This window comes from Vanessa tameamea, chromosome 18 (genome assembly GCF_037043105.1).
Source record: "Vanessa tameamea isolate UH-Manoa-2023 chromosome 18, ilVanTame1 primary haplotype, whole genome shotgun sequence".
Classification (NCBI taxonomy): Eukaryota; Metazoa; Arthropoda; class Insecta; order Lepidoptera; family Nymphalidae; genus Vanessa; species Vanessa tameamea.
In genome coordinates, this window is record NC_087326.1 from 6,841,803 (window position 1) to 6,858,743 (window position 16,941).

Here is a 16,941-nt window from a genome sequence, read left to right on the forward strand (position 1 = left end):
AACCGAAACTAAATATTTGATAAGCTATTTATTGTTTTCTTTTAAATCTTTGGTCTAAGCTTTGTTCAAAGGCAACAAATATTCCTAATACAAATAATGTTACTAATACAAAAGTACACTAACCTAACCTAACCTAACTATATAAAGAAGAGCTGGACTACTTGAAAAAATGTATTAATATCGAACATACAAACAGACATACAGTCATAAATTCAGTGACCCCAAACATCGCTTTTCCGGAAACCGCACACAAAAGCTTAGCGTCGCGCCGTTTCAATATGGCGCAGCTCGGCGGCATGGCGGCCATTTTGCCGCCAAATGCACTACATACAGATTGTAATCGAATTAATTATATGATCATATTGTTTTATCCCATGACCTTGGGCGCGGTCACGTACGACAGTCGCCCATTACAGATTCATAAAGGAGATTACAGGTCGCTATGTCGGTTCAGAGATTTTGAAAAATGAAAATAAAATCATATAATAGGACTTAAATAATTCCGGCAGACCAAAAGTTATCAATGATCAGAAGTACGAAAAACCAATGTAATGATTAAAATATATATTTAATGTTATGTGAGAAAAAATCTTCCTTTATATAGAATGGACTGACTGACAGACTGTTAACAATAGTACTGTAGTAGTAGGTAGTAATGCATTGGTCTAGTTTTTGGTTATAAACTTGTAGTTCCCAAAGCCTAGCTAGAATTCATAGCTTCGGGTCGAAGCAATAAAATTATCTTGGGTTTTTCAGTCAAGAAATATTCAGTCACAGCCTGAAGTTGACAGTGTTTATATTCGGGTGCCTCAGAAAAGTACGTTGGTGTCGTAGCTGAACTCTTGTCGATCGTGTATTTGCGCACACACTTGTTTGCACCATAATATGTCCTAAGCAGTTGCTTAGTCTCCGTTGAGAATGAACACCAAGCTCGAAATCAATCAAGACATAATTATCACCATAAATTTATGAGAAATGACAGAAAGAAAAAATAGTACCTATAAAAGTAGAAAGAAAATTGATAGTTCTAGCCATAACAAAAACTATAATAAAGTAATACCATAACAATACTAAATGACTAAATACCATAAAATAATTTACTTGGTGGTAGGGCTTTGTAAACTGGTCTATTTAGTACCACCCACTCATCACTTATTCTACAGTCAAACAACTCTACCTAGTAATGCTGTGTATGTTAAAGGTGAGTGAGCCAATCAGCCACAAGGGATATAACTTTTTAGTTTACAAGATTGGTGGCGCATGTGACAGCATCAATACTAATACCTAAAAATAAAAAATCAAAGCAACTGTCTTGGTATTTATTATAATAAATATTAAAGACAGATGTTTATTGTATCTGACTTTTCTGTGGGATTAAGGAGACTTACAAGTATAAATTATAAAAAAATATTCGTGTCTATTGTAATATTAACAAGCAAAACCGCCGGCAGACATTCCTAGAAAACCTTTCTCGAAACGCGTTATATTTAAAGTTTTATGAATATAAGATTAGAAGTTTTTTACTTAAACAAAAAAACTCATAAAAACGTATTCTCAATTATGAATGTAGATTAATCTGATTGTATAAGACCACGGCACGCTTTGATCAATAATTTTCTCATCGAGTACGTTGACATAAATAAGTACATATGACAGGCTGTGCATTATGTCCGTCCTAAATCTAAATATTAAATTAATAAGTGATATCCATATCAATAAGTATAGCAGTTTTTCTAAAATAATTATACTTCATTAAGATTGAAATAACATTAAGTAAAAATTATCAATTATTAACTAGAAAACTAATATTTGCGTGTGCGTCATGCACAGTTTGTAGTAAAGTTATAATTAATAGAGATTATTACCTACTAACGTGATCGCTGACTGACTATTCCCTGATAACGTTTTCTGATAAAGATCGGAAAATCGTATATTGCTATTTATCTTTGACGTTAACATCGGGGTCACAGTTATCGAAACAACAAATTAAGTCTTGTAATATTTACTTTTGTATTGCATATCCTCCTTCTATAATAATAGTTCATTCAACCTCACGGCGTTAAGTGATGTGACGACAATTACATCTATAAGTAATATGTAAATATTAAATACAAAATAATTAAATTAATTTTAAATATACAAACAAAAATGCCTATGATATATGATCTATATATATATAGATCATTTATGCGATCTCGATCGATCATGATGCGAAATTGATTTAATTATTTTGTATTTAATATTTGCAACGACTACAAATAAAATCGTTCCACTATTAACATGACAATAAATGCTTTAAATAAAAATATGAGATAGTATTCATAAACAATAAATGCACAATCATAAAAAATAAAGCAACTACGTTGTCGCAGTAAATAAAACAATACATATTTATCTATAACAATAGGAAACTTTGCAAAAACTCAAAACCGATCGTATTCTAATAAGCGAAGTATTGCTAAATTACGACAAATATACTTAGCGCGGAACATTTAAAATCCATTGTAAAGAGCTTCAAATATTTTCTTCCATTCTTTGTTACAAAAGACTATTCATTTTCTGAAATATATATTACTAGTGACCCATCCCGGCTTCGCACGGGTGCAATGCTGATACTAAATAGAATGTCTTTATATACAACGTTCACAACTTTTTTGTCATTAGACAATACAAACCGCTATGTCCCCGCATTTTAAATCTGTAATATCTTCGAAAATATTAATTTAAATAACATGCTGTAAAGGGCCATTTTGATTTATATTAAATGTATTCAAGGTACTTATTTAGATAAGTATTAATGCTGTATTGCTTTGAAATCGCTTCATAAATAAGCCATTTCTCATAAAAAGTAAAGAATAAAAAATGATTATTGTGAGTTATCCGTAAGAGTACAAGATAGATCATATAAACCTTCTTCTTGAATCACTCCAAATCCGTTCTCCGCATCAAAATTCGTTGCGTAGTTTTAAAGATCTTAGCATATACATTGACAGACAGCGAGAAGTGGCTTTATTTTATACTATGTACTTATGTAACACTTATAAATAGAATCTTAATAATAGACACTCAAATAATTATAACATTTCAAAAACCTATGCAATCGTACGACACATATTTAAGCAAGGAAGCAAGTTAAACACAAAATTATTTACAAAAAAAACTTGTGTAACCACGAGAACGAAAAGATAGGTACGATAACCGACGCAACAGTCATTCCCATTACGTCCAAGCATATCTTCATTAGTGAGAAAATGGACTAAAAACATCAACTTTAAGTGTCCTTGGTCTCATATTTATTGTTTTAGACGAGTTATAAATTTTGTCGGCCACTAATTGACACACATTAAACGAGTCTGATTACTAATTAGTTCTTATCATATACCTCAAGAAGATAAACTGAATACATAATCTACTTATTTATTTAATATGTTGTATAATAATTATATAATAAAAATATCTCGTTGCAAGAGTTGCTAGATTCCCAGATATAGGGGTCCCAAACCCCAGGTCAGGCCAACAAATTATGTTTTTCTGACGAAAATTCTCAGTAGTATCCTGGAATCTAAAAGTTGAATTGTGTACATTGTCGAGCCTTGGAAAACACATAAGCTCTTGGTCCTAGTCCTACGCTCGAACTTTTTCCGGTCGTATCTGAAGAATTCATTAAAAACTATTTTAAATGCCAATATATTGTATTTCTGTGTTCCTTTTTGAAAATCGAATAAGCCAGCATAAATACAGGTATAATTTTAATTAGCTTATATTAAGTAATATTTAATTTATGAGAAAAGTACTAAAATTGACTGAATCAGGGATTGCAATCAGCTGTAGACATGTTTACAAACTTCGCATGTGCACTGAGCGTGATAGTTCTGCGTGCAATGCACGTGTTCCAGAATAAAAATACTCCAGCAGTTCAGGATAATAAGTTTCAATATTATTTTTGTACAGATTATTACAGCTTATTTTGGTTACATTTTTTCCTGCATATTGTTACAGACGAAGTATTTGTATATATATTGACATGCATTGCAAAAGTAATTGCAGTGAAACTTAGAAGCTGTTTCTATATCAATATTTATACGATGGGTTGTACAGAAATTATGAATATCGAAAATAAAACGATCTATAAAAATAGACTTAACTGAACACTTGTGTATTACGTAAACACTTCGCGTCTTTCGTTTCAAATAAAGATAATTTAATATTCTATGGATTGTATGAAAACAATGAAATGTTAAAAATATGCGCTCGAATAACCTTGATCTTAACCTTGATTCTAATCACGCTCTGTAAGCGTGCTATAAATATAATGCATTTGTCAAGTTCTCTCGTTTCATTACCATAATCACTCAATTAAAACACACTACGACTATTTACTTCGCAATGAAGACTCGCAACGGCTAGTTGAGAATTTGAAATATATTTAAAAACAGAAGTCTAACAAAACATACACCTACAATTATTCTAAAGGCAAATAGTACGTTGTATATATATATTTTCCATAAATACTAGTTACATATTGATTTATTTATGACAGTTATTTAACTTCTATTTGTCGTGGCTACTTTTAAATGTCTAAATAAATGCTAACAAAAAGTCAAATAGAAACAAATAGATTCAGCACGAACATCACAAGACACACCTCCAGCTAAAAAATATTTGTTAAGTATTTTCCAAAATATAATAAATAATACAAATATACTTAATACTTATTTCAGTGTTGTTGACGATTTGCCTCCGAATCGTGATGACGTCTGTCACGATTATAAAATACTTATCCATTTGCAATTTAATGTTTTGTTACGATATATTTACAGTAACTTTGGCCTGCATTTATGTTTATTATATTTTGATTACCTATGTTTATTGCATATACAATGATAATTCAGCGTCCAAACATACAAAGTCTCCTACTTTGGTTCGAACAATATAATTTACTATATTAAAACCTACTCCAAATACAAAATAGAAATAAAGGTTTTAAATAAAACATAATTGCTATCACAGGTAACAGGAGATCTAATTAATATCACTCCCAAATAAGCTGCTATCCTCTCATATATACCTATATAAGCTGTTATAATTCATACTACGAATTAATTTCCATAATAATATTGTTACATTTTATAATTACAATAATAAATTATATTAACAAGAATTTTAATTGATCACTATACAAACTGACATACAGTTTTATAATTGGTGAAAGGTAAGCATTAATTGGACAAAAATGTTGTGGTTTATATTTAAAATTTAATCTTTATAAATATTTATTTTTATATAAAATAATCGTGCAATCATACATTTTAAGTTTAAGAATACATTTCAGCTCAAATATTTTAAGTTGCAAATTTTCTTATGATCGGTATATACCGCTTAAATTATTATTATTTTGCTATTTGTGCCAAGATTGATTATACCAAAAAAGGTTGCATAATACGTAATTCAAAATAAGGTCAAAGTCGGTGAGTTGTAATCCACTCCATTTACATGTAATAATATCGGTCTAGGTCTCTGATACGACGAATATTTTGAGTTTGGACCTGTGTTTTAAGTGTATAAAGACAATTAAAGTATAAAGGAACATATTTATAAGGGCTGCTTAAAATACAAAATAGGATTATGGTAGTTCACAGATCGGGGGTTTTCTTTTCCGAACTTTTATTACTATTTACTTTACCTATATAAGTATGACAATATGTACATATGTTTTTCACAATTGCTTTAATATTGGACAAATAATTTGAATATGGTTTTATGCCAGTATAGCGATTGACGAAATCAATTTAAGGAATACACGGAAATAACATAGGTCATATATGAATGTCACGCGTTATCATCGACTTATAAGAATGGCAGTTTTAACGCCTTTCAACCTGTTTAACATTGTTTATATATAAAGGTAACTAAAATGGTATTAAGAAATCGCAACCGAAAACGAAGGCAGAAATATGTTTCACGCACGCACGCACGCTCAGGCTAAGCTTGCTAACTTGCTAGAGCCAAATGGTACTTTAGGTTAGGTCAGTATTATTTTCTTTAACAATATATAGACTTTTTAAATGAATATCAGGTAGGCAAACGAGCAACTTATCCAACTGATTGCAAGTGGGGTCTTCGTCCACAAATACTGCAAAGTAAGAAGTACATATAAAACAACTTTTACAATGCCAAAGTGTCTCCAACGATAGATTCTTAAATGTTATGCCCCTATACCTGTAATTATACTGCCTAAGTCAGCCTTCAGATCAAAAACAAAACACAACAATATAAAGAGTTTCTAGTTGGCGGTACAATGGTTAATACATACTTATGCTTAAACAAAGCCAGTAACAACATAATAAAGAAAAAATTATAATAATAAAAATAAAAATCTATTCTTGCATTCAACATTGTTGGAACATTAATTACGATCATTAAAGGTAATAGAATTAGAATATACAATAAAAGAGAGAGGCATAGCCTTAAAAAAGATAGATAGATAGATAGTCTTATATAAGTTATTGTAGTGTAAACAATATAAAATTATTGATAAAAAATATTGTTTTTATAATGTGGCCCAAATTTTATATAGAGTCAGTTTAAGTCTCTTTGCTGGTGGTCGTTTATTTTTATAACCCTTAGGAATACATGAAATTAATAAACAGTAGTAAAATTGTCTATGTCTAAATCCAATTGTCTTTGAATAGTTCTATTAGTAGTAAATAGTATCTATTAATGTTATATATTAAATAGTATATAATAAACTCGTTGCTCTAATACAGACAATACATCTTTTAAGGGAGAATTTTATCCGACACATGCACGAATTTAATGACAATGTCTCGGCTTATGGAATGATTGACGAGAGATATAATGAATAGTTCTCATGTTCTAGAACTAAAAAATTACCCATGATGACATTACATACAATTAAGACAAAGATAAACTATTCGTTCAAAGTTAAAAGAAATAGATTTTCTACATATTTTAAAAGGAAGGAAAAGTATCAGACACAGTCTTCAATTGAATTCATAGTCATATTCTCGAATTGTATAGAATAAATGCAATAAAATACTATATAACTTTTTTAACAATATTTTTACTTCAAAACGCCGAAATGTTACGAAATAGCAGAGACGTTTATAATTATTTTAGGGCATAATTGTTGCATGATGCGATGGGTGTCGGTAAGCGATGCTCGTATGCCATAGCTTATAACGATGGCCCCGAAGCCCGAAGCCGATGCCTACGTGACGTCGCCCGCGTGGCACCAAGAGAGGGGCGCCGGCCGGTTTGTTTTGTTGCGCACGCATGTTGTACTACAATGCTTAATATAGATATTATCGATAATATTCAATTTTATAAGGATTTTTTTTTAATGAAAAATTCTGATTAAAATTAACGAAATTAATAAAATGTTATGAATTGAAAGTTGTGATAACAATTAATTAATAATTTATCGCTCACGTTGTACAATTGTTGATAATGATTCTTATTCACGCAAAGAACGCTCTGTGTTGGAATGAGAGAAAATAAGTTCATTGATAACGTTATCGACGTCGATAAAATGAATGTAAACATTGTACCCAACCCTACTGCTTATTTTGAGTGAACCCGCTCTGACTGGCAACTAGTAAGGAGCAAAACATAACAAAGAATCAGTCAGTCACAAATACTGTTTGTGGACAGACGTTTACGGTACTCGCTACAAAGATATACTTTATTATAACAACAATAATTGACTGTTCGTATTGATAAACTTTTCAAACACTAAGGAAAACTTTACTGTTTTAAATTTAAATTTCTGGAAGAAAAATTTTGATTCCTACCATGTTCTCTACAAGGAAGAGTGCAGAAAAAATTCTACAATTTTACAAGAACGAGTTGCGTCGGCAAATCAGCAAGACAACTAGTGTCACCAACTCCGATTCCATGGCGCCTCGGCTGGACCAGCAAAACATCAAGACACAAAATGAAGAAACGGGACCGAAGAGGTTGCTGAAGTTGCAGAAATATCACAGGTCAGTGAACTCACTTACCCGGAGTGGCAGTTTGCGTAACATTAGCAGTTGTATCGAGCGTACATTGAATATCTATTTACTCCGATGTAAGTAATACACGATCCCGTATTGGTGTCACAACTCAATTACCATATTTATTTACATTCATAATGTTAAGTTTAAAAGAATTATAATGAAAGAGGTATTCCGTTTTAAAAAAAATATCATCATTTCATTGTCAAAGTTATTTAAACTTTAAAAAGTTGAACTGAATAGCTATGAATATAATTTCTTATACTAATATGAAATGTAACGAACATGCGCTGGAGAACCAGTAACCTTATCGAATAATATATTATTTTGTTCATTACATAATTGATAAGGCTTAAGCATAATATTTATTTTTATTGTTGATTTAAATATACCTTCCTAACTATAAATACTGTAATCATAAACAAACAATTACACGAACATCAAGCGTGTACATTAATAAATATAATTAAATATTGCGTGCACTGTAATTTATTAATTTAAAATTAAGAAACTGGTCATCTAGAAATTGGTTCTTTGTCCTAGTCGCAGCAAATATGCCAATTAAAATTTTTATCTTTAGATTCCTGTCGACCCTCACTCCTCAGCAAATGCCACTAGCTGCCCGTGGACTGGCCGTCTCCAAAGACCAGTCCCGGGAGTTCATGGCTTGCTTCCCGGACATCGTGAGGGACCTCACTGAAACTGGCAAGCATATTGACGTGCCGGAAGCCAGCAAGTGGTTGGCCAAGGTACGTTCTATGTTGTTTTTGTCAGTGTTTAGACAGAATGATATAGAACCGCTTCAACTCAAAAACGATGTATTTAGTCAAAATATTTTTTATTCAATCACTTTTGAATCGTCATGTTACAGTGTCGAATTAATTAAAGCTACCAAGTATAACAAATGTAAATATTAAAATTGTCAATATACCTATAAATCGTGTTGACTGTATAATATTAAACCGGTTACTCATACGACGCAGTCTTAAGAATACCTACTTAATACCATGTGTTTTAAAAAATTACAGTCGATGTAGGTGGCTACCTAAATATTAAATTTAAATTAAAAATAAAGCTTTATAATAAAAAAAGTATAATTGCCTTTGATAATTCAATATTTAAGCAATAGAAGTGCGGTTAATACTTGGTCTGATGTTATACATTGACTAGTTGATATGTTGCTATAGCAAAAACTTGTCACGATACAGGTCTTAATTGGAATTGGAGATATTTATAGAACGACCTCTAGACTTGCTGATTCTAAGACATCTAACAGATAAAAAATATCTAGACATTTCTAACTTTCTAATAATTATGATCGCATATATGTAACTGTAGTTTCTAATTATTGCGTATATTTATTCTCCTATTTGTGTAAATAATTGATTTGTAAGTTTTATTTCAAGTATAATAGTACTGATGTCGGTAAATATTGAAGCATTTAATAATAATATAGGTGTCCGTTTCTTACCTGGTCGTTGTTAACAAAAGATTACAAAACCCAATAAAAAAATTGAATAAGTGGCAAAATTCGTCAAAAGAAAACTTCTCAGTTAAGCAATTCAAAGGAAACCTTGTTAAGTAAGAAACTTATTTTGCGTAATAGAGGTATTTGTTCTGCGATATTGACAAATCTTAATCAAAATTTTGATTACAAACCTAAATTGAAATATTTATTAAATATTGTTTTATGTTATTCAATTAAAAAGTTTTATAAAATCGGTTTTATATATATTTATGGATGTTTCTATAAAACATTAAAAAAAATTAAGTAATTAACATCTTCTACATCATACAGTACCAATAAATGAACGATAAACAATTATAAATATATATAGTATGGATAAAAAGAATAGCAAAGAATTGAATAATGTTTTGTATCAAACTAATTAAAAATTTAGCCATAATTGCTATCGTTTGAGCGGATAAATCATTATCTGTTAAAGTTAAAAAATAAATACCGCGAAATATATCAACTGTACGAAAGAACATTAAATTCTTCTTTTAAATTATTATAGATACATTTTTTTTTATTGTTTCCGCGTGCTATTGCTCGAGTTTATGTATATTATAACTTTTTTAAAGCGTCTTTAATATAATTTATCTACCTGCGTGTACGAAAACGTGAAATGTAAATACATTAAACGTGCGAATTGTGATTTAATTAAAAACTTGTTTGGAATTTTATGTCATTCGAAATACAATTATTTGTTTGTTTATTCTGTAGATCGTTTTATACTTAGATAATAATAATCGATTGAAGTAAAATTAATAACAAAGGTTAATAATAATCAATTTGATGTTTTTTTTAGTGATTACATAAGGGTTGTAAGTAATGTAACTTAATCAATGGTTATATTGAATATCTTTTATTGAATATTATTTTTGTTTCAGCTGTTGCAGTACAATGTCCCAAATGGAAAGAAAAATCGCGGCCTCGCGACTGTACTCGCTTACAAAATGCTTGAATCACAAGAAAACTTGACACCAGAAAACATTCATTTAGCTAATATAATGGGATGGTGCACTGAAATGGTAAGTGATCACTTTTTATTTCCTACGTAATTTTTTTTCTATATTCAGTTCATTTTGTCTATGGTATATTATAACAGTTAGCTGCCCATAAATAATCGTATACATAGATGTATTAAGTAAGATTTGTTCCCGTTATCATTAAAATCAAATTAAATAACGGAGTTCTAATAAAAGATAATTCAACATTAGGGAACTGAGAAATCTGAATCTAAATCTTAGATACTGGACGAGACTGACACTATACAAGATTCATGAACAAAAAAATGTCAAACGTGTAACAAAATATGCTCACAGGGGCTCTAATAACTGAAACCAATATTTTGCCTGTTTCATAGTAGCTTGCTCATAGACAATATAGAATAAATATAATTTTCACTTCTAATTTCAAAATAAATAAAAGTGATTTTGTTTTCGTTGTAAGTTTTCGTATTTTATTTAAATACATGAATATTAAACTTTATGCCTATCGTTTAAATATTATAATATAGTTAAGTTAACCTTGATAAATCTTGATATTGGCCGAGCTACGAACAAAAACATTAGTTTTTATGGATACTATAAAAAAGGAGTTGTTAACAAGAAACTTAATAAAAAAAATATATTATATATACACAGAGGAAATTTTTCGAGTAGTTTTAAATTACATATATATTATCACATGCACGTTAATCAATCACGATACCGAGTTATTATTTTACCTTAATTCAATTAGAGCCTTATCGTATAGGCGTGTTTTTTATTTTTGTTGCTGATAGAATTGACTCGTACTGTTTTATTTTACAATATTTATAATCTGTTTCACAACTCTTCCTTGCACTTCTAGCACGTTACGTTTCTTTTACATAATACTGCTTGCACTGAATCTTCAGGGCCATATCATCTTGGTAGTAAACTATAGGTAGGTGTATTGGCGATGTTAGGAGTGTCTGTGGGTGGTGGTGACCACTTACCATCAAGTGGCACATTTGCCAGTCGGCCAACAAATATCAATAAAATTTTAACCGATGATTCTTCGGGGTTCATATACTTAAAATTCATCTCGTACTCAACGTTGAAGGAAAACATCATAAGGAAACCTGCATGTGCTGGACGCGAATCTGCCAACGCGTATCCAACCCGTAAAAGAGCAGCATGGTAAAGCCCAATGCGTTATTTAAAAAAAGGAGAGGACTTAACCCAGCTACATTGTATGACATTTGGATATTGGGACAGTGGAACAGTACAATAAAATAAAAATAACAATGATTCAATTGTTTAATTATTAAAAATAAAATCGCAGTTATTTATAATCTATACTACAGAATGAAAGTTGGTACTGACAATATTAATAAATTTCATAATGAGAATTATGAATAGAATAACCTGTAAATGTAGCAGCCGGCTGAGCAAACAGCTCCACACTCTTTTTATAAGAAGAGTCAAGCTTTTCCGTTTATTATTTATTTTCAAACAACGATGCGAGTTTATTATATATCGATATAATAAGGCTATACCTACTGTTAAGTATTTTATAATTTCCCACTAGCAATATAATCAAATGAATGCTCTTTTTACAGTTTCATACATACCAACTCATACTTAACGATATAATGGAGGGTTCGGAAATGCGTCGCGGCGTGCCTTGCTGGTACCGACAGCCCAACGTCGGCCTCGGCGGCGTCAATGATGCGAGTATGATGCACTCTGCGATGTATTCAACCCTTAAACGTTACTTTTCGAACAAGCCCTACTACAAGAACGTTATGGAGATGTTCAATGAGGTAATTAATGAAAGTATTAATACTAACATACACTTTACATTTTGATTTTCGACATCTTTTCTCTTATCTCACCTGCCCATCTGTGAACAGCAAACCGAGACGCCGCGCTGTTGGATTTGACCAATAAGCGCGCGTGTTGCTAGAATTGGCCGATTGTTATAGGTTATTAATTATTCGATTTCCGTTGACCCTTTCTTTTTTTTATAAATCATATAAGCCATATGCATAAAGCCAACAACGTATACTGTCTTATCAAAACATTTAAGATTAATAACATTGCCTGACCTAAATTGAGATATATTTTTCTTATCTCTGATCTAATTAGAACATTGTAGTAGATAACTAAGAAACGTATTGATTAATTTATACATAAATTATATAATTACATTTTACGTAAATTAAGACATTAACAATAATCGATCAACAAATTAATAATTATATAAATTTTATTTTATTTGTAATATACAAAGAATTAATTAAGTTTTAAAACTTGGCGTGTATTTTGCAATTTTCTATGCAAACCTTTTTATATACAACCAATTAATACCATTATTATTATTATATTTATTTATATATTTTAATCATTTACATTTATTGACAAGCAACTAAAAACGAACGTTTTGTAGATGCTGTTGAAATGCGCAATCGGACAACACTTGACTAGACTCATGACGAAAACGGACAAACCAGACTTGTCACAGTTCACAATGGAGAAGTATGAAGCGATCACGAAGTACAGGACATCGTACTATACATTCCAAATGCCAGTCGGTCTCGCTCTCCTCATGACCGGAGTGGACGACCCCGAGACACACAGACAAGCAAAGACCATTTTATTGGAAATGGGAGAATTTTTCCAAATTCAAGTGAGTGTCTTATTTTATATCTTGCAAACAGTTACAGTTAGATAGGCTAAGGAATTTTCTTATTGTAGCAAATGTTTTGGCGTTACAACAGGCATAAGGGACATAACACCTTAGCTCCCAAGGTTGACGGGGCATTAGCGATCTATAATAGCTAATGGGCGGTAGTGACCACTTACCATAAGGTGTCCCATTTTCCCTACCTTTACTTAAAAAAACACTTATCAGTTGTTCTACCAACAGAACATTAGTTCTACTATATTGATGTTATTTAGTTAAGTGCTCCAGTGTCGTTATAGGCATTAGGGATGGAACATCGTAGATTTGTTCGGATGACTTTTGTAGGATGTTTGTAAAGAATTTTTTAACGAAGCCAATTATTGTTGAGGATGTTGATCACTAATCTTTTCCTTTAACGCCTACCTTATATAAGAAAGAAAAATATACAAAAGAATAATTGTTCGGTTAAATTTTCCTCATAAATCTTAGGAAAAATATAATGATCAATTAAAAGTTATAAACTTGTAATACCGCTGTATAGCGTTTAATTAATTTCATCGCATTTTGCATTGCGTAAAATTCTCGTTAAAGTGGAATTCCACTTGAGTTGTTAAGTTAAGTTTCCGAGCAATAAATGGAAACACAAAGTTTCTATTTTCAAATCTTTAATTATTTTGTTCGAATTTTATACGGACAAGTTAAACAACAGTTATTTTACGCCATATATTCCAAAAATTTGTTATCTCTTTGATTCTAATTGAAGTGCCCTTGGCGCTTTACTGGTACAAAAACGAATGAATGGGTCTTTAATCAATTCATTATTCACAAAGTATTCTTGATAATATATATAATATGTATAATTCTTTTCTATTATTCTAAAATTATATTCATAATTAATTTCATGTTCAGCGGCGATTGAAAAACATCCATGGGTAAGAACTTGTTAATATAATCAAGAACTATTCTATCTTTACAGGACGACTTCCTCGACTGCTTTGGAGATCCAGCAGTAATTGGCAAAAACGGAACAGACATTCAAGAAGGAAAGTGTACTTGGTTGGCAGTTGTCGCGCTCCAGAGGGCGACCCCAGCGCAACGCCAGCTCATGGAGGACCACTATGGAAGCTCAAAACCTGAAGACGTTCAAAAAATCAAAGACCTATACGAAGAGCTTCAGTTACCCCACACGTACTCGGTCTACGAAGAAGCTACTTACGATCTCCTTAGAACACAAATACAGCAAGTCACGAGAGGACTCCCGCATGACTTATTTTTCAAAATTCTCGACAACATCTTTAGGCGAAGTATTTAAATAATATTTAAAAGTGATACTATTACTAACATAGGATTATATTTGAATTTAGAATTTCTATGATAAGAGTGTCGTAGATTATTCATGGGATTAGCTCTTTGAAAAAATATTGCTGAGATTAATATTGTACTTCGAATATAAAGTTTTTGTAAATTGGTGTATACATATTTTATGCCTGTATAACTACTTCTTCTAATGAAAGAGCAGCCCCATCAGTATTATAAGGTCTGACAAATTTTATATTACGTCTTCACTGAATTTATGTTAGTTGATTTGCTTACAAATTTATTGATCATTAATGGAATGGGCTTTATTTATTTATGAAAGTTGCAACATATAATAAACAATATTTGAATTTGCCGTAAAACACAAAACTCCAAAAAAAAACAGTATAAGGCGTATTTTTAATTTATAGTGGTATAACTACTTTATAATGATATATATATATAAGTGATATGTGATTAAAAACAAGAAAAAAATGTGTATTTAATCATCTTTACATCCATTTTATTTTTAATTATAAATATTTATAGCTTAACATTTTCAAACATCACTTACACACACACACACACAGAAATAATGTTAAAAGAAAAAAGGATGAACATTTGAAACGGTCCTCTTTGAGCGCCTGTTATATTTTATACTTTTATGTTATTATGTTAATAATGGATGTGAACATTATAAAAAGGTTATTAAATGTGATATTCACTGAATAAATCATTTTATTTTCAAACCTGATGGGATAGTCCAAAGAATAACACTGTAATGTAGGACTTGTTGTTTTTTCTTTTTTTTTAAATTTTGGGACTTTTGTCCTACACAGGTACGTCAGTCCCATAAAATTAAAGACTTAGTTACATGCACAAATTTAAACGCTGATTTTACGAACTTTTTTCCCCTATTTATGAGACTTTAAAAAAAAGTAAGGAATTTCTATGCAGAATTTTAGGCTGTATGTTGAATGTTGGACAGTCATTTTAAAACTGAAAAGGTTCGTCACCTTAAGATCTATTTTCGTGTGCTCAGTATGAGCGATAACGTGCTTTACCGATTGAGTATGACATATTGCGTCGCAATGTCATTATAAGTCGTGTAGGGGTACTAGTCCCTAGCTTACTTGTTGTTACTATTCGTAGATATTTCTTGAGTAAAAGAACACTTTCTTGCTGGTCGGATCGGAATGATTTTATTTCAAAAATGTGTCGATATATATACAAAAACTAGGAATAATATTATCCAATGAAATAATTACAGTGCATATTCATAAATTCTTTCGTCTAAAGAAAACGCTTACTTTTCTACCAATAGAAAGTTACACAATTTACAATGATTAAAATTATGATTCAGCCAATTAAAAGTTATACATTACAATTGAAAATATTTTGGAAATTAAACTACGAATTAAATGTTCGATTTTTCGACCAATGACGACGCCGCAATTTCGTATGTTCATTTCGTGTGTTGACACGAAAATCCGATAGAGCGCGCTGGGTACGCGCCGTATGCGCTTGCCGATTTTCGCGTAGTATAAATAGCTCCCGAATTTGGTTTTTAATTTGCCCCACCGACTACGTTCTGAGCCGAGGTGCGATCTCATAGGAGACACCCTCAGGACGAACGTCACTTTCGAGCCCAAAAGGGTTCACCTTAAGGCAGAGTCTTAGCACTCGCCCCAACGTTCGGTGACGCTGTAAAGGCCAGTAGGGCCAACAGCAATACTCAACCAAAAAAAACGCGACGGTTTTTAATTTAGTCGGAGCGCGTCTCTGGACGTCGACGTATGTATGAACAATAATGTAGAATGCAATTCCTACAGTCGCATCAAGCAGAGTATAATATTGTTTAAAAGCTATAATTATAATAAGAAGAAGCCGTCAATCGGTATGATAATTAACAAGTTTTCACTAAACCTCGTAGTCCTTCGTGAATGCTCGTGTAACATCAGAGATTAGGACATTGTCTTGTCTCTTATAAAAGAGAGTGCATAGTAGTAATCCTACTTCCTACTAGTATTATAAACGCGAAAAGTTGTGTGTATGGATCTGGCTGATTTCTCTGAGGTATGAATAAATGTTTGTTATTCTTTCACATAAAATTTACTAAACGGATTGGATAAAATTTTGCACACAGGTAGAATATGTACTGGAATAACATATTGAATACTTTTAATGCCTGGAAAACATAAAATCTTCGGGAACGCGGGTGAAACCGACGGAAGTAGAAAATAAAATACTAAAAATAAATAGTAATTATGGTAAAATTTATTCATTTAAACAAATCTTATTTATTTTATTAAAAACGAGTATATTCGCCATTCTCTCCAATTTAAGCCACTAATAAATATTTGACTCACAATTCATTTAAAAATTGAGTTAAAACGATTAATCTAGCATAAAACCCCTTAATTTTGCAAAAATATGTGCAAAAATTTAATTAGCGTTTATTTTTTTATT

General features: G+C 31.1%; 2 protein-coding genes across 2 annotated transcripts in view; both read left to right on the forward strand.

Annotated features, from left to right (window-relative positions):
- The first annotated feature begins 6,338 nt into the window (after nucleotides 1–6,338).
- The window catches only part of LOC113397091 (peroxisomal multifunctional enzyme type 2), a 58,367-nt gene continuing 47,764 nt past the window's right edge, over nucleotides 6,339–16,941 (forward strand). The window contains exon 1 of the mRNA XM_064217646.1: nucleotides 6,339–6,343. The gene's annotated coding sequence lies outside the window, so the exon portion shown is untranslated. The remainder of the gene's footprint in view (nucleotides 6,344–16,941) is intronic.
- On the forward strand, nucleotides 7,625–15,044 carry LOC113397100 (farnesyl pyrophosphate synthase-like). The gene is made up of 6 exons (XM_026635255.2): nucleotides 7,625–8,006; nucleotides 8,599–8,767; nucleotides 10,413–10,553; nucleotides 12,110–12,313; nucleotides 12,940–13,179; nucleotides 14,153–15,044. Exons 1-6 carry the CDS (start codon nucleotides 7,816–7,818, stop codon nucleotides 14,486–14,488), a joined length of 1,281 nt encoding a protein of 426 aa, XP_026491040.1. The 5' UTR covers nucleotides 7,625–7,815; the 3' UTR covers nucleotides 14,489–15,044.